At 37.8% G+C, this 17,058-nt stretch overlaps 1 protein-coding gene across 1 annotated transcript in view; it reads right to left on the bottom strand.

The window, feature by feature from the left end:
• The window catches only part of SLC44A5 (solute carrier family 44 member 5), a 56,625-nt gene that overhangs the window by 37,172 nt on the left and 2,395 nt on the right, over positions 1 to 17,058 (bottom strand). The window contains exon 2 of the mRNA XM_031604468.2: positions 1,462 to 1,510. Coding sequence (XP_031460328.2) covers positions 1,462 to 1,510 — 49 coding nt within the window. The remainder of the gene's footprint in view (positions 1 to 1,461; positions 1,511 to 17,058) is intronic.

Here is a 17,058-nt window from a genome sequence, read left to right on the forward strand (position 1 = left end):
GTTAAACACTCTAATGTCTCTCCTCCCACAGAAATCTCAAAGTCAGAAGCAAATTCAGTGCAGAAGACAATTTTTCTCCTTTTGAACTCTTGGGAATTATTCTGAGAAAGGATTTTACTCATCAAAACTAGCTAATCCTTATTTACTTTATTTTACTTACTTAATTGGAAAAAAGAAAGTAAAAAGAAACATTCATTGTCTTAAAAAAATCTTAAACTGCTTCAGGGGTATGTCTATCATGTACTGCACATGGAGTGCACTGATGACTCCACATGGTTAGACAAGTCATTTAGGTATCTTGCAGAAGCAATAGGTTGAATCTGAACCCAAGTGCACCTCACTGCAAAGTAAGATCTCTAAGCAACATTTTAGGAATCAATGCCAGATGGCATACTGTACAGTGGAGCAACACCTTCAGTGTTTAGTGAACTGATCTATTTTATATTGTTTCCAACAACACTGTCTCACCAGAACATTAAAAATGCACTTAACATACATCATATACCACTTATAGATCAGTTTTTACTTCACTTTGCTCTTAAGAAGCCACTGTGGAATGGTAGAATGTACAATTAAAACAGCACATACACACAGCTGAAATTGCAGTCGTCATCACAGCAGTGGTGCATTACTAACAGCAAGCTACAGCATAGAATGGTTTGGGACCTCTAAAGATCAACCAATTCTGACCCCTGTGCCACAGATACACTCCCTAACCTCTGCCCCCGCAAGGCTCCGTCTGGAGTACTGTGTCCAGATCTGGGGCCCCCAGAACAAGAAAGAAATGGGGCTATGGGAGCAGGTCCTGAGGAGGCCATGGAATGCTCAGAGGCTGCAGTACCTCTCCCATGGAGACAGTCAGGGAGTTGGAAGCGTTCAGTCTGGAGAAGAGGACCTGGGGAGACCTCATTGCAGCCTTCTGGTACTTTACAAACTTTATAAACTTCCAATAGATTATAAACTCCGAGGGAGTTTATAAACATGAGGAAGAGTGACTTTTTACTTGGTCTCATAGTAATGGCTCTAAACTTAAAGGAGGGAGATTTACGCTGGATGTGAGGAGGAAGTTCCTAACCCAGAGGTGATAAGGCACTGTACAGCTGCCCAGAGTTGTGGGTGCCCCATCCCAGGTGCTCAAGGCCATGGATAGGACTCTGGGCAGCCTGAGCTGGTGGTTGGCAACTCTGCCCATGTCAGGGGGTTTGGAACTAGATGATCTTTAAGGACAGCCCAATCTAAGCCATTCTAGGATTGCATGACTCAATACAAACAATATAAGGTTTACAAAACTGGCATTCACATTGAAAGAACTTAAAAGCACACGCATAAGTGTGGGAAAGGTAGTCTTTGGATTAAAGGGAATTTCAGTATCAAATTCACATGTTTTATTAACCATTTTTTTTTCCCCTTGCTCACTGCAAAACAAAAACAGAAAAAAACATAATGACTTAAGATATTTACCTGTTATGAATAGGTCCTCTGAACTTTGGGTCAAATTTCCTTGGTTCACCTGTATTTAAAATAAAACAGCATAAAACCATGCCCTTATTAAAAATAAAATCTATACATAAGGGTTGTTAACAACAATCTTTGAAGAACATCTTCCATAAATCCCCATTTACTCAATTCTGTTAAAATAATTTCATGCAGGCACTACCAAAACAACAACCTAGTTTCGGAAGTCAAGATCGAAGTTGTTTTTCTTCAAGCTTAAAAAATCTGAGGGTGTCCCTTTTACCATGAGATAAATTTAACATACATCCTAACACTACATCTATCCATAATGTTGACAATATAAAGTTGCTGATACTCCAGAGGCAACAACTGTATCTCACAGTTGCATGCTAAGTAATTTCTTGTTTGGCAGCAACAAGTAAGTGAACTACCTCTTTGGAGCTGCAAGCTAAACCCTTCTGATCTCATTCTTCTATCAAGAATCACTCTGTATTCTGGAATAACTACTCCATTTTCCCCTTTATTTATAGCTGATGAAAATCGGGTGTACAGACTTTTTCCACAGACTGTCAGTGGAATGAAAACAATATTTTAAGAAATGTAGTCCTGAAAATGTAAAAAATGTACGGAGTTTACTAGGCAGACAATACCTTGTAAACTTTGCATTTTCCTGATATGGGGAGCACAAGTCAGCTAGTTTTAATGCGTGTTTTTGGATAAACATATATGATACTTTAATCATATCAAACATGATACTGTAGTTTTAAATATTCTCGAAGTCTTTAGATTCAGGCAATTAAATCTTTTTTTGTGCTTTTCTTTAAAAGCATTGTACTGAATTGCCTCAATATCCCACAGCAGAATGCTGCAAGTGTTTCTAACAGACTTTCCTTGAGTACTTCCAACAAGTATGATAAGGAAAAGGGGACAGAGAGAATGGCATTTATTTGTAAAAAGCTGAATTGCAAAAGAATAATATTTCCAGTTTGTTTTTCAAACATAATGAAGATAAAAGAAAAACGTTAACTGTAATAAACACAAAGTCAGGGAATATTCGAAGAGTCATTTTCAGCTTCTTCAGTATTGTTTACAAAAGTGTGCCACCCAGCGATGCCCAGATACTTGTGATTCCAGGAGCTTTTCCATTAAAACTGCAACCCTACCGAGGCATCCATAAAGCATAGCCTCAGAAGAAATGATCTAGAGCTGTTTTGTGTAACAGACGGTATCTGCTTTTCCCATTAGGGAGGGAAAAGACTTTCATTATATGTATTTTTAAAAGATACAGAAACACAGAGAAAACACAAAAAGGCTTTGGCATTGTTTACTAAACACAAACACTGCTCTGATGATTTATGAACTAGCATTTGTGTATAACACATCCAACTAAATAGAGCAAAATGAACCCACTTTTCTGTGGCAATTCCTACAAAGTAAAGAGTCCATGTTATTGTAGTAAACAGTCCAGTTAAACAGCTGAACACTGGCAACACTGCATGCTTTAGTCTAGTGTTTAGAAAGCATTACATTGGTAGCTCTCAGACAGAATTCAGCTTTTCTAACTTGACATGGAATAAAATGCCTTGCGCAAGCACCGTGCTAAGCCTTCTGTGCAATACACTGATGATTGCTAACTGAGTAAGCTGTTGCACTGTTAGTAATTTCTGTGCTTTTGTAGCCTGTGCTGTTGTGACGGTGAACTGTCCTTACATTTCACAGCTGGCAAATCTTTCTTCCTCTATAGCCCTCCCACAGTACAAGTTATGCAAAGATGTTAAACAAGATTTACTCTGCCAAGTCTCAGTCTAAAATATAAAACTATCTGCTGTATATTGATTTTTCATTCTTGTCAAATGGGACATTTATCTGTAGAAGATGTCATCATTTACTAAATTATTTTCTCAATAAAATATACATTTCAGCTTCCTACATAGCATAGAAGTGCAGAACAGATGCATTAGAGCTAGAAAGTCTAGCACTCCTGCTTTAGATAGTATAATGCCTATGTACTAAAAGGAAATACAAGGCATTGTATTTACTGTACAAAACCAAAACACTGAAGCCATTTTTTCTTAATAAACCAGACATCTCCTTTCATCTACACACAAACAGAATGCCCATGTGCTGATCTTCACCAGTATGAAATTTTCATTTCCTGAGCAATGTGATCATGAAACCTATTATAGAACTCTGTAATGAGACATATATAGGCATTCCTGTGGCAAATTTTAAAAAGAAAACCACATGCTGGAGTAACAAACAAAATTTTTAAGTAAACCCTGTACTACACAGTGACAAAAAATATATACATTATAATCTAATATTATAACTCACAAATGATGTGTGTCATACAAACATATAACTCACTTTGCTATTACAGAAAATCAGTGTCCTCTAACGTCTACTTTTTTGAGAAATGTAGCATAATCAGTATCAGTAATAGAATATGATGAAGATATAATTGATCATCTCTAAAATATTAGCCATCAGTTGTACACTCATACTCAACTACCTCCTGGGATGAGACTTCTGTCACTGTGCTGTGCTTAGGCTAGAGGAAATGGCCTCCAGTTGCACCAGGGGAGATTCAGTTGGACATTAGGAGAAATTTCTTCTCCAAAAGAGCAGTCAGGCACTGGAACAGTGTGATGGTGATCCTGTAGGTGTTCGAGGAACATTCAGATGTGATACTAAGGGACACGGTTTTGTGGGGAAATACTGGTGGAAGGTGCATGGTTGGACTGGATGGTCTTGGAGGTCTTTTACAGTCTTGGTGATCCTATGATATAAATATCTTCCATGTTACTGATTTGTTAAGCATCTCCTTTTTCAAACATGTTTTCTCATTAAGATAGGATTTTTTGTATTTGATTACTAGTATCTGGTACGATATTTTAATACAAAAATATCTGGTTATGCTTTAGACTCATTACAATGTTAGGCAAAAGCAGATCTGTCTAGAAAATAAGATTAAAATTAAAAAGCCTTGTGCTAATTCATGTACTATTCTCTGTACAGAAACAAACACCCTATAGCAGTATTCTTAAAACAAAAAACAACAACGAAAGAAAAAACACCAAACAACCAGAAAACACAAAAATTACATAAAGAAAAGCATTCAAATAGAGATCTGGTGTCTTGTGGCTATTGTTGCTTTAACAGAGATTAAAATTTGTCTGTATAACACCATACATAAGATGATTATGAATGCCTGCTTATTTGAATGCATCTAGTCTATAGTCCAGTATGATGAAAGGAGCAGCAGCTCCCATGGCTGTTTTTGAACCATTAGATACATGGTTACAAATGGAGTTTGTAAGATGATGTTAATTAGACCCAGTGCTTCAATGGAGACTCGTATTTTCATTGATTTTACCTTCAGCTCTGACACTGCTGCTATTTACTGTCAGACGTGCTCTGCCAGCAACAGCTCCGTATCTGGAACAACGAAGGCATTCACAAAACGATAACACAGGCAGATTTAAATTATGAATTTACTTAAACAAATAAACTACTTGCAGTTGATCAAAAGCAGTCAGAAGTGACCCTCTGTTCTGAGTTTTTTCTTCTTATTAATAGAGAACAGACTTCAACTGCATTCTCTATTTTGTCTTCAAAAAAATTCCTCGTCAATCAAAAGCTTGAGTTTAAAAAAAGTCAAATGTGTTCTTAAACAAAAGAGGGCAATTGTCACTATTGATGTTTCTGTCTCTGTAGACCCCTAAAGACCCCCTGTTGTAGTTTCCATGAAAATAACCAGGAGGCATTACTTTCACATCAACCTATGTACAGGAATGCTTTAAGAAATGCAATAACCAACCTGCTTGAAGAAAAAAAATACATTACCAAAGTCACAATCATTTCTATTCTCATTACTTAACAGACAAAATTATTTAAACAGTCTGTTTCCCTCACTATGATTTGAATCTCTACCCTGCTAAGCCTTATTTTAATCACTATCCAGCTAGTGATGGAACACCAAAGTAATTCTGTGTTTTCACAATTAAATAAAAGACAGCATTCAGATTCAAGAGGGGGAGGAGAAAGAAATTTAAAACAAAAAAAAAAAAAAAAGAAAGAAAGAAAGAAAGGCTTTTTCATTACTTCTTTGCCCAGATTTTTGTCCCCTAAGTATTTCCCACTCTCTAGAGAATTTAAGCAAAAATCTGGTCCAGAGTTCACATTCCATCCTACTCATATTCCCACTGTTTGAGCCGGTTTTTGATTGTCTTTCACAGCTCATCACCAGAAATAAAGTGCATCCCACCAAAGAGTTCTGACCATGAAATACTGAGACACTTTGGGATACCTCTGATACTTTGTCAGAGATGGCTGTATACACACAGCTGCATTTACAGTTACTTTGGGTGTATTACTTTTTCAACAAACTTACTAGAAAAATGGTCATGTTTATCTCCTGAAGTGTGATTTTCTCCTTATACATTCTGTAAGTTTTTCAGTTTTAGCAACATACAGCTCACTAAAAACTGAAAGAAAATAAGAGACTTCCTTGATCTGTTAAATGTTTCCTGATCTTTAACTGCACTGGCTTTATGTGGCAAGGTTTTGGCAGCAGGAGGGCTGCAGGGGTGCGTTTTGCAAGGTGAGCCCAGACAGTGCTCCTTGTTAGGTAAGAGCCAGCTCCAGATGGAACGCAGAGACAGTGCTGGTTGTGCCTCCAGGATAAGATATTTAAAAGAAAGGGAAAAAAAGAAAACAAAAACCACCCCGCTGTGCAATATCAGTGAGAGAGATGAGAAGACGTCAGACAAACTGCCCTGCAGACACTGAGCTCAGTGCATCAGGAGGTTGAGGAGCTGCCCTGTGCCTCTGTAGGAAGTCCACGTGGGATCAGTTTGATAAAGATGGCATCTCATGGGAGGGACTGCACATGGAGCAGGGGAAGAATGAGGATGAAGGAGCAGCAGAAACAAAGCATTATGGACTGACTACATTCCCATCACCTTGCACCGCTCACGTAGAATAGGTAGAAGGATAACAGAGAGGAAGGCAGGTTTTGTTCGCTTTTAGTTCTCACTGCTTTACTAACTGCCAATAAATTGATCTTCCCCAAAGCTGAGTTTGTTTTGTCCATGATGGTAACTGACGAGAGATTTCTCTACTTGTCTCAACCTACAAGCAGTTTCATGGCATTCCTCCATGAGTCCTATTGAGGGGCAGTGGGAGAGCCGCATGCTGGGCAGCTGACGGCTAGCCAAGGCGAAGCACCACAGTGAGCAATGTACCGTCCACATCTGCAACCACATGACATCAGGGTCATAATCACTGAGTTATTTTACGGGAAGATTTCCCCCTACACAAAATGTTTACTTTATTACACATGTAGTATCCATCAGAAGTTTTGGACAAGATTTGCAAATAACTCTGGAACGGATTTTCTATACAGCTGAATGTGCTTTCCACATATGAGTGAACAAAATCACTTCTAACAACTTGCTCATCCATGTTTGTCAGCAGTTCTGCCAAAAGTAAATGGCAGTTTTCCCTACAGGGAAAAAAAACGTGCATTGTAGAGAATTAACAGCTAGAAATCAGGTGCAAATTCATTCTATCATTCACTGATAGAAATATTTTAATCTAAATATGATTACAGTGTGGTCACCAACAATTACCTTTACAAAAATGACACTTCTGATAGTGACATATTACATAAATGCAACACAGAAGGAAACATCAAATTCCTTGCCTTTCACTTGTGTTCACTCTGATCTGTGATGCTGAAACCACTACAGCAAGGGCTGGTAGGAAAATGTACAAAATTCCCCTAGAAGGGAAGAAACGGTGAAAGAGCAGGCAATAAACTACAGCTGAACTTTAAAGTGAAATAATTCTTTGTAGCAAGAAGATATAGAACATAAAGAGGCAGACAGAAAAGAATAAAAGACTAAGCAAACACTTTGATTCAAGGCACATAGTGGCTGCAAATTAAGCAAAAATAGGTATTTCTAAGTGACAATTGCTACAGTACAGGAACTTGTCGCCTATAATAATATTTGACATAAACTTTTATCTAATACAGCACAAACTCATAATTACTTAAAAACATGTATACTACTAACATAACCAGCATGTGATTGAAAGTTTTCAGCTCAAATAATCAGGAGGAAGCTGTAGGTAATCACAATGTAATGTGCTTTGTTTTTGTAATACAGCTAACGAAGCCAAGAAAGACAACGTATATAAGTGCATAGTAATGCATAAAACTGCAAGTTATTTTATTTCCTAATCATGCAAGCACTTAGCTTCTTAGCTTTCATCTGCTTGCAAAAAGGAAAGATCAGGACAAAGATGAAAACAAACCAATCCACTCTACGGAGCAATCGTGTAAAATACAATACTGCAAAGTTGTACTTGTGAGTGAGGGGAAGCACAGAGATATTTGACTTTGCCCTTTATTATACTAACAATCTCTGATACTGAAGTTAAACTGCACTAAAATGAGGAAAACATGTTTAAAGATATTGCCAGCTGCCCTAAGGGCTTGCAAGTGCTTATCAGATTTACATGAGCAGGTGGGCAGACACAGCAATTCCAACATGCTCAAAACAGCAAAAAAAAAAAAAGTACTACATAGACTACAGTCTTATTTTTTCCTTCAGTGTTCCAATCAGACTGAAGAGCTTGCAGAGTAAGAACAGAAACAATTTTCTCTTATAGTTTAACTTATTACGCAATCTAGAAGTACCAGCTATATTTGCTAAATCTACAATGAGAAGCATAGAGAAATTATTTATCTATGGCACTCTGTAGGCAATCTGCTTCTTTATCTTGCCTGAAATAACATTCTCAAAAGTGTCAAATCTAAGAAGTCCATTTTCAGTTTTGTGGGCTTTTAAGGAGAGCTTAAGAGGGTTTGAGGTGGAATTCAGAGACGTCAAGTTGCAAATATTCTTTTCTAATAGTTGCAAACTGAAGAGGTATTATCAAAAAACTGCTTCAAAAGCCATTCCTTCTCATAGTTTAGTTTTCATTTCACTTTGGTAATTCTATACTTCTGTATTACATAACTGTACTTCTACTGCCCTTGATTTTTTCTGTGTATTTTGAAGTAACATGAGATAAGACACTTACAATGTCATGGCATCTTTCAGTCTCAATTCAGTGAGCAGTCAGTATTAATGAAAGATCTTTTTTTGTTCAGTTTGAATTGAAGGAAGCACAAAACCATTTCCATAAGACAATGCCTGTGTTCAGCTGCTCATGTGTTTTCTGCTCTAGTATTTGAGTTTTGTTTTGCAATACACCCAAAACAAACCTAAATTCACTAAAATCCTGTTACAGTGTAAAGAAAATCTGATGTAGTATCAGCTATTATTACAAAAACCTAGAATTATCATATGCATTGCATTAGTACAGTAAGAGCAATGGCCTCAGCACTGCCAAACAATTGTACATAATTCACTATAGAAACAAGTGAAAATGTACTGAGTGTTTGGGCCTACAGCTTTAATTTCACTGCTATTTGCAACACAGTTCATAGTGAATATATAAGATTTAGACAGCTATCATCTCATGTAAATATCAAAGAGTGGTTATAAACAGGTTACAAATCATTACTAACAGCTCAATCATAAACTGGTGAAAAAAAAATATTAGTCTTTAGCTCAATTCCCCCTTCATGGATGCATCACCCAACGAATAGATTGGTGTATTGACACAAGTGCTTTGATATCTCTAATTCTGCAGAAGAACATTTAAAAAAAAAAATTAAAGGAAGATGGACTAACCCTCTTGAGTTCATCATTTCTAAGCACAGAAATATGCTCTTCTTTTGACAGCAGCACTGTACAATTAAGTTGCTGTATTAACTTTTTTGTTTTATTACTACCCCCAGCTCACTGGGAGATTAGGAAGTCGTTAGGACAAAAGATTCTTCACAAAAAGCTCTGTGTTCTCAATTTGCTGGAAGCTACAACCTGCTGATTCAGTTTTAAGTTCTGATTGTTTCTAATACAGTAAGAACTATCTGAAAATATTATATATTTACATAGGAAAGATGATAATCTCATTGTTAGAGTCAGTATATAGTATTGCTTTCCTAAACCACAGGTAAATAGAGTCAGGAAGGTAATGTACAGACTAGGAAAAGCTTGACAATGTCTTCTGAAGACAAAAGCAGGTATGAGAATAAAACAACTAAGAGTTAGCTGGTATTTCACTAGCCTGTTTACCAGAATCAGAATCACAACATGAAGCAGCTGTTTACTTTCTAAATTACTCCTCTTTTTGATCTGGATTGAAACGTGGTTTTTACGATGTTAGCACAGTTTTTACAGTGTTGGTAAATCTGTAGCAAGTCCTAAAGCCTGGAAAGCTGTAGTGAATTGAAAGCTTTGGCCTTTGTATTACTCAAGCAAGATAGGTTTTCTCATCACCCTTTTCCTGGCAACACTTACAACGCCCATAATGGGAAGAAGGCTAGGAAAAGAGCTCTTGGCAGCCGCATGCTTTCATTCCTTTCACTTGCAAAGCCACATTTCTAGGTATAACATATAACTTCTTGGATCACTGTAGGGATTTTATTTGTTTGCTATACAAGAAAAGTCTGCAACAAGATTTACTTTTTGTGGACTAATGTTTGTTTTTTAAGAAAGTTTCATTGATTCATCCTTCTGACTTACTCTTCACTATCCCAGGGCATTGCTTCACTACCTACACTTAATTTTTTTTTTTTTTTCCTTCCCTGCATGGGAAACCTTTCATTAATAGGATAAAAAGTAAATCCAGCCCTTGTTAGTAGCTCAGCTAGTTTTTTATTTATTTTTGTTCTGTTAGTAGGTGTTTCTGATTTTTTGTCTCATTTTAGTTTTCAATTTCCCAGAACCTAGGCAGATGCCAGAAAAGTGTTAACAAGGAAATATACATATATTATCTACGTATTTTCAAAAAAAAAAAAAATTAATATGTAAAAACATTTTATTATCACACATATCTCCCTCAAACATTTAAGTTATTTAAGGGGATAAATAATGCAATAGTTCAAGAGTGCTGGTCACAAGGACATAGTGCTTATTATCACTTTTACTGTTTATAGCAGTTGTCCAGATGCTAGCACAGATATTGTATTGTACTGACAGCAACAGAAAGGGGTATTCATGGATATAGCTCAGTGCCTTTTTCAGCGACAAAGCAATAGCACTGAAACTATTTATCATTCTCCTGGGGGGGAGAGAAGGGGAAGGAAACTGTGTTTTTCTATGTGGCTAATCAGCTGCTTTTCAGCAACCCTATCACGTCCAAGGAATTCTCTCATAGAAAAATACAAGTGATGAAGAAACAATTAGCTTTACTGTAACATCCAGTACAAGTAATATTAAATAACAAGAATCAGAGCCATTATTCAGCATATCCACTTATTTCAAAGGATAATGATTATGAAAAACACTAATTCAGCTACCACATTTCATGGTGCACCAGCTTGTGCAAGTGTAGATGCTCTGCACGCAGTTGACCCAGCAGGAATCTGCTAACCTGAAAAAGACAGTTGCTTTATTCCAGATATTACTCACTGTGCAAAAGAAACAATTAAGGAGAATTCTGGCCAGCTCATGCATTAGGGCTCTTCTTCCTAGTGACACGCTCATAAGCCAGAACAAGTTCCCATCTTTTCCACGTCAGAAGCACATACCAATCATATATTTTAACATTATTATCTAGCTTCTAATTTAAGAAACAGGTACAAGCATGTAACTTTCTGCTGGAGAGGTAACCCACCACAAATCTTTTGAAAGTTCTAGTCACTGGCTCTTTTTAGGGAGACAATTCCTTTACACCACACTTCCTCAGGTAGTCTGGGGATTTGTTGCCAAGATGACTTAAACACCTAAGACAAAACTCCATCTAACTCAAACGGCTGCCAGGCATTTATTTCCTGTAATCCTAACAAAAGTAAAACATTGACCTATAATAAATCTGTTTTTTCTCAGTAAGTACTTACTAGGCTTATCACTGCTTTCCCATCCTCGTGGAGTTTATATCATTTGTATGACACTGCCTTGAATGAGATCTCATTTGTACCTTTATGTCACCATATTCCACTAGTACTGAGGACAACTATTTCCCCTCCTGACTTGACTACTAACTTTCTCCATCCAAGAGAAAATAAGGAATGAATTTTTAAACAGTTTCCCCTCAGGGCTTAATGCAGCCTACAGTGTCTTGATCAGGAGCTGCTACAAACACTTTCTTTCATTACAAGTTCTGGCTCTCTAACTGGACCACCACTCAAGTAAGTGACCACAAAAAATAAAGCTGATATGAACTTTGAAGGGCTATTCTATTTGTCTTCTTCTTTTCCTGGGTCCTGCTGTTTCTTCAACCTCTGACTGAAACATCTTCAAAGTCCCAAATGAACCATTACAATTTAGCAGGAAAAGACTAAATGCAAAAACCTTACTGTCCAAACTTGATTATTATATCTTGTACAAAGCACAGCCATTATATTCTGCTCAGCTTTCACTGTAAAAGAAACAGAAAATGTGGGCATCCTTACAGTACTGAACAAAGCAGAGTCTCATATGGCATCATACACTGCTTCTTCCTAACTTTGTAGATAAGATCTTATGTACTTTGACAATTCTAAGTCAATTTACGTTATCCCACTAGATGTCTCTGCATTGCTGCATTAAGCTAATGCAATAGCTAATACAAACACACTACTGCCTCCTTGTCACAATATGCAGATGCTGCAGAAAAAGTCATTCCATTACTTACACAGGCAGATTTTGTAAATATGACTGCCTCTGACACAGGTACTAGAGCAATAGGAAAAAATACTAAATACAGCTAAGCAATCATGAATGTTACATGCTTTTGCACTTCAGGAGTAAGGAGTGGGGAAAAAAAAAAAAAGTGTCTTAACATTCAAGTAATGATCAATTACTGAACAAGTATTCATTGCAAGGTCTACAAAATAATCAGCGGCATTTATCTGTACCAGCCCAACACTTACCACCTGGTATGTCTTCCACTAACACAGAAGAAGATACCCAGTCGTCCAACATGAATAAAAGCAGACCACTAATGGAAAGAGGCATAATAGAAAATCCCAGACTAGCAGAAAATAAATGTTTTGTGTTTCAGAAGGTAGAATAAGTCTTATCAAACTCTGAGTGTTCTCAGATATGCTCACAGAACAACACGGTTCCCTACAAATTACCACAAGTTATCACTAAACACTGATTTCTGGGCCTTAGGTGTCTACGTGTAACAGATATTGAATCTGTCTGGTTTTTGGTGGTTATCAGTTGATTCTATGACTTTGGTGACAATGTTTATTGCTTTCTTTCCAATAGCTCTTATACTAAGGTACACTTTGCGTAACTGAAGAGCTTTCCCATCTCAGAAAGAAAAAGGCTAGACTGTCATAAATCAATGGTAGCTCTTAGCCATATCTTGAGAATAGACTCATTTTCCTTTTTCAAACATGGTGATAAGTATTGTCTTTAAACTCCTTGAAATTTATTTCTTGAAAAGATTCCCAGAAAAGCAGGTATACAGTGGACCTCTTATACAAGTAGGCAGAAGTTTCCCTCTACAGAATAGAAGTTCACTGCAGAAGACTTCTTACTTTCAGACTGTCAAATTTTTACCATCACTTTTAGTTTTACAACAAGCACTTTTCCCTAAGTCTTCCTACTCTTGGAGGTTTACTCTTATTATGCTGAAGATAGATTATAAATTATGTTTTGCTATTTCAGTTACACTGAAAGTACTTTCTGCTACAGTAACACTGGTACTATGATCAACCCATCAATGAATCAATAGGATTCATGGCCCTGTCACATTATTCTATTCTACAAAAAGGAAGCATTTGAAACAGTATCACAAAAGCCTGGTCTAATTAGAAAACTTAATTAATAGTAACATAAGATATGAATTGTAATGCAATACCATACACAGTGGTTCAGACTGACCACTTGCATGCACTCTTCTTCTGCATAATATTATTCTAGCTTGGAATACCATCTTACTTCAAAAAAATGTATCCACATAGGAAGTTTGTGATAAAGGTTACTATTCATTATTCCACAAATGCCCTTCTTTCTTTTTCTCTTCTTCTCTTCCATGTAAATGCACTATGTTTCTGATTCAACGGAATGAGAAGAAGGTTCTACTTGCATAGTGAATCTCAGATGACAGCACTACTAGCAGGTCTTTGTGCTGTTCGCAAAAGCCCAAGACAGAAGCACACCTGGCCTGTTTTGTCAGAAGTTTTACTGACTCAAAATATGAGAGCCAAAAAATCTACAATCTTCTGCTGTAACAGTGTTCCATTCTTTAGAGACTTGCATGAAGAACAGTTCATTTATTTTGGACAAGGAAGACCACGCTTTGAAAATAAAGTACTTATTATACTGTATGCATTCAGAGAGCAAGTATTATATTTCAAACAGATTTGATCAGCAATTAACTTTAAAATCTATTATAAGTTATATAGGCTGGTTTAGCAATAGGTATCAATATACTAGCTTAAGGACCAATATATTAGTTTAGCAAAAGGAGTTAATGTGTGCCAGTTCTAACAGTTTCTGGTTTAGCTTTGCTTGGTATGTCAACAGTCTTGTTTTTCTGAACAATCCCTGGTTCATTGAAGCACCGTAGTCACAATAGACTACTTATATCTTTGCATCCACCAGGTGCAAGGACTTTTTATTGAGTTTCACATAAATTGTTGTGAGTTACAGTGGTTGAGGCCCTGGAGAACATTCAGAGAGGGTAAACAAAGCAAGAGAGGAGTCTGCAGCAGAAATCTTACAGGGAGAGACTAAGGGAACTGGAATTATTTAGCCTGGATAAAAAGGAAACATTATGTCACGTTTTAAAAAAAGGAGGAAGGAGGACCCAGGGAACTACAGGCCAGTGAGTCTCACATCTGTGCCTGGGAAGGTCATGGAACAGATTCTCCCAGAAGACAAGTTAAGGCACATGAGGGATGAGGAGGTGATCCAAGACAGCCAGCTTGGCTTTACCAAGGGGAGGTTGTGCCTGACCAAGCTGGTGGCCTTCTATGATGGAGTGACAACACTAGTGGACAAAGGGAATCACAGAATCACAGAATCACTAAGGTTGGAAAAGACCTATAAGATCATCCAGTCCAACCATCTCATCCAGTCCAACCATCAAGGAAGGCGATTAATGTCATCTACCTGCATTTGTGCAAGGCCTTTGATGTGGTCACCTATCACATCCTTATCTCTAAATTAGAGAGATACAAATTTGAGGGGTGGACTACTTGGTGGATAAGGAATTGGTTGGAAGGCTGCACACAGAGGGTTGTGGTGAATGGCACTATGTCCAGGTGGAGGATGGTGATGAGCAATGTCCCCCAGGGGTCTGTCTTGGCACCGGTGCCCTTCAACATCTTCATCAATTACAAGCCCGAGTGTGTCCTCAGCAAGTTTGCTGATGGCACCAAGCTGAGTGGTGGAGTTGATGTGTTAGAAGGAAGGGATGCCATCCAGAGGGACCTCTCCAACTCAGAAGGTGGGTCGATGTGAAGCTAACAAGGTTCAACATAGCAAAGTGCAAGGTTTTGCACTTGGGTTTAAATAATCCCAGATACAGACTGGGGAAAGAACTCCTTGAGAAAAGCTCTGTGGAGAAGGACCTGGGGGTCTTGGTGGATGAAAAACTGAACATGAGCCAGCGGTGTGGAAGGCCAATGGTATCCTGGGCTCCATCAGAACAGGAGCGGCCAGCAGAGACAGGGTGGTGATTGTCTCTCTACTCTGCCCTTGTGAAGCCGCAGCTGGAGTACTGAGTCCAGGTCTGGGGCCCCCAGTACAGGAAAGATGTGGAGCTGTTGAAGAGGGTCCAGAGGAGAGACAAAAAGATGCTCACAGTGCTGGAGTACCTCTCCTGTGAAGACAGGCTGAGGGAGCTGTTCAGCCTGGAGAAGAGAAGGATGTGAGGAGAGCTTATTGCAGCCTTGAAGTATTTAAAAAGAAATCATAAAAAGGAGGGGAATCAACTTTTTACAAAGGTAAACAGTGATAGGACAAGGGGGAATGGTTTTAAGTTCAAGAAGGGAAGCTTTAGATTGGATGTCGGGGGGAGGTTCTTTACAGAAAGAGTGGTGAGGTGCTGGAACAGTCTGCCCAGAGAGGCTGTGGATGCTCTGTTCTTGGAGGTGTTCAAGGCCTGGTTGGATGGGGCCCTGGGCAGCCTGGGCTAGTACCAGATATGGAGATCGGTGGCTCTCCTTGTGGCAAGGGGATGGGAACTTGATGATCCTTGGGATCCCTTCCAACCCAAGCCATTCTATGATGCCATTCTATGATGCCATTCTATGATGCCATTCTATGATGCCATTCTATGATGCCATTCTATGATGCCATTCTATGATGCCATTCTATGATGCCATTCTATGATTCTGTGATAGTGTACCAAGATAGAAAGGTGTTCATTGTGGCATAATAAGCAAGGGAAATTTCCTATATTGGGAGAAAACAGCTAAAAGGTCAGCCACGGGGCACTGAGAAGAAGCTGATGATTGAAAAAATGAAGATGAAGTAAAGGGAGAGATGACTCCCAAAGCTATCTTTTATGCTTGCCTAGAGGGACATAAACATATATTAATGAGTTCTTGGAAAAGAATGAATTCATATGCAAATGTATTGCATACATCTTTACTGTTTAAAGGTAGTACCTGAACTCCAAGAGGTGTATTTGATTTGTCATGTCACCTTTACATGTAGTGAGAATAAAGAAATGCCAGTTTTCTAGCACCGCATTGGAGTTAGAGAGTTTTCTTCTCAGATTTTTCCAGTGACATAACTATCTCAGGAAACGAAGCACAAAAATCACATTATCTTAGTTACAATTAGTGTTTATGTGTGTATATAGTTTCTCAGCCATTTCTCTTTTAACAGAAAGGAGACAACACTTTAAAAAAGGATGACCCCTCAATATTCATGCATACCTCCAATCATGCATATCTCCTGCAGTGAAGTCTAAATGCCATATTTCTTATCACCATGGAAATGAATTTTAATTTCAATATTTGCAAGATCAATATGTTATCATAGGACCAAAAAAAAAAAGATAAAGTTGCATGCTGAGAAAGTTCTTACTGAAGGAGACCTATCTGTTATAAAAAAACAGGAAACATGCTACAAAGCACTCCTTCTAAAACTGTATCTTTTTCTCCCCATTCTTCTAAATTTTTTTTCCTCACTGTGAATTGGTTTATCTAAAACTAGTGTATTAGCAAATTTGGATGCTGCTGAAGTTCTGTACCATCAGCTCAAGCTGACATGCTTCAAGAATTGATTTATCTCACCCAAAACATGCAATGCAAGGTCTAGATAAAGGAGACCATGTTTTTATCAGAGAAAGAAAGGTTTGAGTCATCTGAATTCAAGTTTCACCTACTTCTAACACTTCTGAGTATATTCAAGTCATAGAGCCACAGAATCATATAATCATACAATGGTTTGAGTTGAAAGAGATCTTAAAGATAATTTAGATCAAGCATCCCCTGCCATGAGCAGGGATACCTCCCACTAGATCAGGCTGAAATCTGAATAAGTGTTGAATATCAAGTTTCAGCTTTAATATGAGTGTCATCCATTTATATGA

Source organism: Phasianus colchicus, chromosome 9 (assembly GCF_987193195.1).
Source record: "Phasianus colchicus chromosome 9, bPhaCol1.hap1.1, whole genome shotgun sequence".
Lineage (NCBI taxonomy): Eukaryota > Metazoa > Chordata > Aves > Galliformes > Phasianidae > Phasianus > Phasianus colchicus.